The sequence below is a fragment of the Nicotiana attenuata genome, unplaced genomic scaffold, assembly GCF_001879085.1.
Source record: "Nicotiana attenuata strain UT unplaced genomic scaffold, NIATTr2, whole genome shotgun sequence".
NCBI lineage: Eukaryota > Viridiplantae > Streptophyta > Magnoliopsida > Solanales > Solanaceae > Nicotiana > Nicotiana attenuata.
In genome coordinates, this window is record NW_017673491.1 from 14,791 (window position 1) to 24,169 (window position 9,379).

Here is a 9,379-nt window from a genome sequence, read left to right on the forward strand (position 1 = left end):
GACATGTTTTGAGAGGCAACCAAGTTAAGAATTAAATAAATTAGAAAACAACATTTATTCTTAGAGGAATAATTCACAATTATATATTATATTTTACCATCGTGTGATTCTAATAAGCTATTAATAATTTGACAGACAATCTAATACGTTAATTCATTACTAAAATAACATTATGACTCACTAATACTAACTAATAAATAATAACTTTCGTAAACCACAAAAAAAAAATTATTTGTCAAACAAAATAACATAAAAAATAAATTTGAAGAAAAATATAAGTAATCAAATATTGAAGACCTGACAAGAATTAGAACTTTGGATGAAAGGTTTTATCAAATTCACTTTCGCGGCGCGGTATTATATTCTCAAATTTTGAAATGCGATTACTAAAGAAAGTTTTTGACGGCTCAATGGATTGTTAATGATTTTCAATGATCTACATGCAAACATAATTACAGATGATCGATTGCAAAAGAACATTGGAACGAGCTTATGCGCAAGGCGTTGGGCGCATACTAGGCATACGCTTGGGGCATTGAGGTGGAAGGATCATGATTTATTATTTTTAGAAACTTATATTTTAATTTTTGTTCTTTCATACAAACATATTATATTTAATAATATTTATACGTTTGTTTAAAAAGTTCTATAATAATTGACATGGGTACACACACAAAGCGCGTATCATAAACTAGTATTTCAATAAACAATTTATTTAGTACACCCAAATTGAAAAGAATGAATTTCGTAGGTTATTAGGATTCCCAACTATAGTTAAGAAGTTGAACAATTCAAATAGAAGTACAAAAGCAATGGTAAGCAAGTAGACTTTTAGTTGGAGTTTAGAAGAGTCACACGACTAGTCATCCCCTTTTAACACTTGAACAATTTTATGAAATGTTTCCTCTTCCTCTACAACACTCTCTATTTCATTAATTAATTTGGATCGCCACTCAAAACTATAGAGCAGATTATGGATTTGAAGAATACGAATTTCAAAAATCTCATCAATGAATACTATAACTATATTGTGTACACACTTCTAACTTTAGTTTTATTATCTATTCTCCTCTTAGGCTCTTCAGGTAACATCAGCAATTTTGCTTTATTTCCTACGCAAAACTCCGTTTGTCAAACTTCAAAAACAGTAAGTAATCATGCTTAATTATTCTTTAATTACGGTGATTCTAATTTTCAGTTCCCAATTGATTTATTTTTCTGTGTAGTTTAACATGAAAATATATGGAGATAAGCTAGAAGAAGCATTAGCGGGAGCTGCAACGAAGGACAAGACGGTAATTATTGCAATTGTAAATAAAGCATATGTGGAGGGAGATAAGCCGATGCTAGATATTTTTTTGGATGGTTTTTGGCTTGGGAAAGGCACTGCGAAATTAATCAAACACCTTTTGATCGTTGCGATGGATCAAACGTCGTATAGAAGGTGCAAGTTTCTTGGACTCCATTGCTATAAGCTCCAAACGGACGGTGTTGATTTCGTCGGAGAGAAATTGTATATGTCTGAAGATTTTATAAAGATGATGTGGCGAAGAACCCGGTTCTTAGGCGACGTTCTAAAACGTGGTTATAACATCATATTCACGGTATGTCTCATTATATATACATCGGAAATTGGATGGCTTTTTTGTTGAAAACTACATCTAACAACGTTATTTTTTTTTTTTTTAAAGAAATATCCCTAGGTAACTCTATATGCGAATTCAACAATTTTTTTTTTTTTTGAATTTAATTGAACGATACCAACTTTGGTCGGTGTGCCCTTCCGACCTTCAAAATACCGACTACACGTACGCGTTTTGGACGGTTATTGGCCATTACCGACCAACTTTGGTCGATTTTTTTGGACGGCTTTTCCCGAATTTTTAGTAGTATAATTTTCAAATAACCAATTGTCTAGATAAATTCCCAAGAAAATATCCCCAGCTAAATTCGCATATAGAGTTACCTAGGGATTTTCCTTCAGATTTACATATGATTATTTCCTCATTTTCTTTGTTTGTTTACCTGACGGAAATGTACTTGCCGTTTTATTTCTCTACTAATATTATATATTAAAGTTACTGACAAATTTAATACTACAACTAATATATTTTGAAAATTAATGTTAATAAAAAAATTAAATATACGAATATATTATTAAAATAAAATTAAGTTATTTTATTTATAAATAACTTAGTTAAAAATATATTATATAGTATATAATATAGAAGGTATTACATAAATATAAAGCTTATATAATAGACTTTTCAAGCAAAAATGTGACTTTTGTGATAACTAGAGCAAAGTAAAATGATTTTTGTATAACAAAAGAAAGAAAAGTGACTTTTGTGCAATGAACACAAAGTTGAATGATTTTTATGTAACAAAAAAAAAGTGACTTTTGGGTAACAAACACAAAAGTTAAAATTAAGTCTTGTTCATTCAAACTATATTTGCCAAACTAAATTAGCTGGTTCTTTCTTTTTTGCTCACAGGACACTGATGTGTTATGGCTAAGAAATCCATTCCCAAAGTTGAGCCACAACAAAACCATAGACTTGCAGATCAGTACAGACAACTTCAACGGCAACCAATGGTCCGAGGCCAATCTCATTAACACAGGCTTTTACATGATCAGATCAAACAACAAAACCATTTCATTGTTTGATGCGTGGTACGCCAAGAAAAACAATTCTACTGGATTAAAAGAACAAGACGTTCTGCAAAACCTAATGCGCGGAGGAGAATTTCGAAAGTTAGGCCTTAAAGTGAGGTTCTTAGACACTGTTTATTTCAGCGGGTTTTGTCAAAACAGTAAGGATGTTAGGGCCGTTGTGACTGTTCACTCCAACTGTTGCAGAAGAATTAGTGCTAAAATGGCTGATTTGATAGCAGTGATTCATGATTGGAAGAGGTTTATGAGCTCCCCTGCCAATGAAACATCCAAGTTTCAGTGGACGCCTCATGATCACTGTCGCAACTCGTGGAAAAATTAAGGATTATATGATAATTTCATGTTGAGATATTTAGTTATAAATTGTATTCAAATAGGAGTATATATTTTTGTGATTTGTAGCAATGGCAGTGTATAATTTGTATGTGCATAAGTAGATGAAGTATTTTCACATACTTTAAGTACTGCAATAGCATAGTGTCACATTTGTTTCTTCACATTCTCGACTCTAGTCCCCTTGAATTCTGCTTCGTGATTATGTCAGAAAAAATAGTACTAACAATAAACAACAACTTTTCATTCTAATCTCCACGAAAAATATGATATTTACTTTAATTCATCCAATAATATTTAAGTATGTGATGATACATATCACTCTCAAATTAGTACCCTGTTAATAAGTAAAAAAAACTTTCAAAATACGAAATAGGCTAAATTAGGGTGAGAAATGTTAGGATCGAAAAAAGTCAGGTGTCATGCGGAAGCTAGTAAAGCAAACCTTCAACGACGATAAATCAGACAACAAAAGAGAAATCTACCAAAAGAGACAAATATTTAACGTGGTTCGGTCAATTGACCTACGTCCACGACGGAGAAGAGCAATCCACTATAATAAAAAAGAGTACAAAATATCGAGAGAATAACCTCACGAAGAGGCAAACACAAGCGATACACTAACACTTGTCTCGTAAAGTTCTCCCCCTAAACAAGACTCTCAAGCCCCCTATGGCTACATTGTGGATGCTACTGAATGAGAAGGACGGATCTTCAATTTACAGAACTCCAAACCTTTTCCTACAAGAAAAAGGACTAGCCAAATATGGAAGAATTATATTTTCCTTCTTGGAAAAGAAAATTCCAATTATGGTAAATATGTTGTCCTTTCCTTCATGAGATAGGAAAATCAATTATGGTAAGAAAATCTGGACAAACAACTAAAAAGAAATAAGATTATAGGCAAATTAATTGGGAAAGTAACTCACCGATACTTACCCGTAATTGCTCTCTTTTACAAAAGCTCATCTCATGCATATCTATTTTATTATCAACCAGCCACCCAAAAGAAGAAATTTCCGAAAGTACTTCCTCGAAAAACTTACTGAGCAGAGGATTGCCTTCATCGCAAAACTGCAAGCAACATCAAATATATTTACACTCTCAACCGGCTAATGAATTCCATATTGTTGGAATGGTAGATTTTATCTAATTATTTTTGTGACCCAATAAACTTAAGGCCCGTAATTAGTATTTAATTAATGACAAATCTCGTCCGTCCGATCGGTTACTTGATGGACGCACCGAATTAACTGAGAACCTCCGTAAATTGGTCCTCTCCCAAGCTTGGGCAAGAGATGAGAAACCAATTTCAATTAATGCTTCCGCTTCGTGATAATGACTTCCGCTTCAGGTATGTTTCTATAACGATTATATAAGATTATCATGTTCAAGATCCTGGTATGAACTAAAGTTTATGCTTACATATGGTATCATGAGCCCGAATTGTTTGAACAATTAATCTTCATAAAAGAATTTTGAATATCGCAATCCTCAAAAGAACGATTAGAAAGATGCATACTTTTATAAAAGTAGTAAAGCTTTATGGTTTCTGGTTTTGTACACCGACGAAGAGAACGACTGTCTTTGTATTTGTGCTTACCTTAGTGACGTGAGACTAGGCGTACAATTATATTTGTGCATCGAAAAAAAAAAAAGATTTTTGTAAAGGACTTGAACTTAGTGGCATGGTGCATTGAACTTTGTACAATGTTTAAATATGTAAAGGTATTTAGCCCATTACGTTGAAAAACAAAGGTGGTAAAGTTTTATCTCTAAGTTCTCGACCATAATTTTGAATATTATGTAATGATTTGTCCTTACTTCCCACAATGTGCAATAATGAAAGCTATTAACTGATGTATATTATTTTAAAGCTATATAGAATCTTTAACATTTACACATGCATTAAATTCATGTTTATTTTATGCATGTACTAATGTTTATATAGTTTGTTAGTCACAAAAATGATCAAACTAGAATGTTTTAAAATATTCAGATGAATAAAATTTCCTGATAATTATTTTATGTGTGCATTTATGTTTATATAGTTTGTTAGTCGCCAAAGTGGCCAAACTATTATGTTTATGAAAAATATGCATACATAAAATTGTAGTTTATCCATGAAATTAATGAAATGCCTATAATTGAAAATTAGTGGATAAATTAATTTTCATTATTGCTAGAACTTAAGGATTTACCCAATGGTAGATTAATTATTCTATGAATAGTGAATATGATGAGGTAAATTAATATTCTTTAGTCAAATATATATTGTCAGCACAAAAATGTCATATATGTTTGGTTAGAAATATTTAAGTACCTATTAAAGACTAAATAGCATTTAAATTGTGATAGTGTATCGTAGTATTTACCCAAAGGAGAATTGCGATATATTTTTTAACTGTTTTGCTGAATCCATATTGATTTGTGAGCATGTATTATCTATTTTGAAGCTATTCCTCTTCATTCGCATGCTTCGTTCGTAACTGTGTTCAACGGATTGAACTTCTCTGAATGACATGAACAAGTCCAGTTTCACTTAGGTGTGATGGATCTTGACTTAGCTTTGCTGAATGATAAATCCGCTGCCGTTACTGATAATGATTCGAGTTGTGCGGATGAGTAATTTTTCCATAAAGCATGGGAACGCTCTAACAAGCTGAGCCTTATATTTATGCGAATGACTATTGCCAACAACATTAAAAGTACTATTCCACAGACAGAAAGTGCCAGGGAAACCAAAATTTGTGGAAGAACGTTTTCGTTCTGCAGCTAAGTCTCTCACTGGTACACTAGTGGCTGAACTCACGACCATGAATTTTGATGGGTCGCCCAGTCTGCAAAATCATATCATCGAGATGACTAACATTGCAGCAAGACTTCATACCTTGGGGATGAAAGTGGATAACTCCTTTTTGGCTCAGTATATTCTGAACTTGAAGTGAAGGCCAACAAGTTCAAGAAGAAGAAAGCACATGCTAAAGCTCTACAGGATGCTAGGAAGGAACATAAGGCAGATACGTGTCGCTTCTGTAACAAGGAAGGACACTATCAGAAAAATTGCCTGAAACATAAAGCTTGGTTCGAAAAGAAAGGTACTATTAGTGCTTTTGTATGTTTCGAATTAAATTTAGTAGAAGTTCCTAATAATACTTGATGGCGTGATTCTGGTACAACTGCTCATGTATCTACTACGTTGTAGGGATTCCTTACGATCCAAATTACGAATCCAAATAAGGATTTCTTGTTCATGGGAAATCGTATGGAAGCTCCAATTGAAGGCATAGTGATTTATCGTTTGATCAGGAGACTGGACGTCACCTTGATCTATTACAGACTCTTTATGTACCTTCAGTTTCTAGGAATTTGATTTCTCTTTCAAAACTTGATGTTTCTGGATTTGATTTAATGTTTGGAAATGGGTGTTTCAATTTATATAAGAATGCTAATTTTTATGGTTCTGGTTTTCTTAGCGATAGTTTATATAAATTGAAACTCGATATTGATTTTTCTTAATCCCTTCTTACTGTTCAACATAGTGCTAGAATTAAACGTAGTTCACTAGATGAAAGTTCTGCTTACTTGGGGTATAGACGTTTGGGCCATATATCCAAAGAAATATAAGAAAGATTAGCAAAATAATGAGATTCTTCCGAATTTAAATTTTACTGATCTTAATATATGTTTGGATTGCATTAAGGGAAAGCAAACCAAGCATAGTAAGAAAGGTGCCACGAGAAGCACCCAACTTCTTAAAATTATACACACCAATATTTGTGGACCCTTTGATTTTCCATATTTTTGTGGAGAGAAATATTTTATCACTTTTATCGATGGTTTTTCAGGTTATGGATACATCTATTTACTGAAATCTCAAGCAACAGCTGCTCTCAAAGTGTTTGTTAATGAAGTTGAAAGGCAATTAGATATAAAGGTGAAAATTATTAGGTCAGATAGAGGTGGTGAATATTATGAAAAATATAATGAATCGGGACAATGTCTAGGTCCATTTCCAAAGTTCCTCGAGGAACGTAGCATATGTGCACAGTATACTACACCAAGAACACCTCAACAAAATAGTGTTGCAGAAAGGCGTAATCGAACACTTATGGATATGGTTAGGAGCATGGTGAGTAATTCCTCATTAATCAAATCATTATGGATGTATGCTCTTAAAATCGCTATATATTTATTAAACAGGGTTCCTAGTAAGCCAGCTCCGTAGACTATTTTTGTACTGTGAACGGGAGGAAACCTAGTTTAAGGCACCTACATGTTTGGGGTTGCCCAACGAAAGCTAGAGTTTATAATACGCAAGAAAAGAAATTAGATTATCGAACAATAAGTAGTTACTTTATTAGTTACCCAGAGAAATCTAAAAGGGTATGTGTTTTATTGTCCAAACCATAGTTCGAGAATTGTTGAAACCGATAATGCAAGATTCATTGAGGATGCGAAGTTAGTGGGAGTGCTGAAACATAAAGAGTGAAAATAAAAGAGGTGACGGTCAATGTTTCATTACCCATGAATGTGCCTACTTCCACACAAATACCAAATATTATTCCAGTTGCTGAAGAACACTTTGGCAACACCAAGCAACATTTGGACGTAACACTTCGTGAAGAAACTAACTCACAAATATCTTACACAAATGAACCACAATAAATGCAATTAAGAAAATCTCAAAGAGTTAGAAATCGGCTATTTACGTGGTTTATTTACTAGAGTCAGATTTTGATATTGGTCTTAATAAGGATCCGGTTCCATTTTCACCAGCCATAAAAAGTAATGAGTCTGACAAATGGATCGATGCCATGAAGGAAGAGTTAAAATTCATGTAATACAATAAAGTCTGGGATCTCGTTCAATTGCCAGAAAGTTCTAAAAGAATCGTGTGTAGATGGGTCTTTAAGACGAAACACGATTCAAATGGCAATATTGAACGATATAAAGCTAGACTTGTTGCTGAGGGTTATACTTAGAAAGGAGGCATCGATTATAAAGAGACCTTTTCACCGGTCTCAAAGAAAGACTTGTTAAGAATTATTATGGCTTTGATGGCTCATTATGATTTAGAGTTACACCAAATGAATGTGAAAACTGTCCTTTTTAATGCAGACCTCGAGGAGGAAGTTTATACGGACCAACCAGAGGGTTTCGAAACTAAAGGAAAAGGTCAGATGGTGTGTAAACTGAAGAAGTCAATATATGGACTTAAACAAGCCTCACGACAATGGTATATAAAATTTAATGATACCATAACATCTTTTGGATTTGTGAAAAATACCGTTGATCGGTGTATATACCAAAAGATCAGCGGGAGCAAGTTTATATTTTTAGTCCTATATGTTGATGATATTTTACTTGCTGCTAATGATTTAGGCATATAGCGTGAGACTAAAGATTCTTTCTCTAAGAATTTTGAAATGAAAGATATGGGTGAGGCATCCTATGTGATATGAATAGAAATATTCCGTGATAGATCACAAGGATTATTGGGATTGTCTTAGAAAAGCTATATCGAAAGAGCTCTAGAGAGATTTAACATGAACAACTATTCAGCAGGAATTGTTCTAATTCAAAAATGGGACAAATTTAGTCTCATGCAATGCCCTAAGAATGATGTAGAACGAAAAGAAACTGAATTAGTTCCTTACTCTTCTATTGTTGGTAGTCTGGTGTATGCTTAGACTTGCACAAGACCGAATATTAATTTTGCGGTCAGAATGCAGGGAAGATATCAGAGTAACTCAGGAATTGATCACTAGAAAGGTGCTAAGAAAGTCTTGAGGTACCTGAAAGAAACGAAGGATTTCATGCTCATGTACAGGAGATCCAAACATTTGGAAGTTGTTGGATACTCGGATTCAAATTTCGTTGGATGTATTGGCACTAAAAAGTCCACATTTGGTTATTTGTTCCAATTAGCTGAAGGAGCAATATCGTGGAAGAGTGCCAAACAGTCTGTCATTGCTACATCCACGACGGAAGCAGAATTTGTGGCATGTTTTGAAGCCACAATTCATGCATTATGGCTGCGAAACTTTATTTCATGACTTGGGGTTGTTGACACCATTACCAAGCCGCTAAAAATTTACTGTGATAATTCAATAGTAGTTTCTTCTCCAAGAACGATAAGTACTCCAAAGGTGCCAAACATATGGAATTAAAGTACTTTACCATCAAGGAGGACGTTCAGAAACAAAGAGTGTCATTTGAGCATATTAGAACTGATCTCATGATTGCAGATCCGTTAACAAAATGTTTACAGCCAAAGATATTTAAAGAACATGTACATAGAGTGGGTCTTGGCTGTATTTATAATTGATATATTTATGATGTTTTGACACATTATTGTTTTGAGATATT

General features: G+C 33.5%; 2 protein-coding genes across 2 annotated transcripts; both read left to right on the plus strand.

The window, feature by feature from the left end:
* The first annotated feature begins 886 nt into the window (after nucleotides 1-886).
* On the plus strand, nucleotides 887-3,152 carry LOC109216523 (uncharacterized protein At1g28695-like). Its single transcript, XM_019380685.1, has 3 exons — nucleotides 887-1,147; nucleotides 1,227-1,604; nucleotides 2,496-3,152. The coding sequence occupies exons 1-3, from the start codon at nucleotides 974-976 to the stop codon at nucleotides 2,994-2,996; spliced, it is 1,053 nt and encodes a 350-aa protein (XP_019236230.1). The 5' UTR covers nucleotides 887-973; the 3' UTR covers nucleotides 2,997-3,152.
* Nucleotides 3,153-5,558: 2,406 nt separating this feature from the next.
* Nucleotides 5,559-9,066, plus strand: LOC109216520. The gene is made up of 6 exons (XM_019380683.1): nucleotides 5,559-5,632; nucleotides 5,730-5,845; nucleotides 5,935-6,122; nucleotides 6,213-6,291; nucleotides 6,856-7,139; nucleotides 8,779-9,066. The coding sequence occupies exons 1-6, from the start codon at nucleotides 5,559-5,561 to the stop codon at nucleotides 9,064-9,066; spliced, it is 1,029 nt and encodes a 342-aa protein (XP_019236228.1).
* The last annotated feature ends 313 nt before the right edge of the window (nucleotides 9,067-9,379 follow it).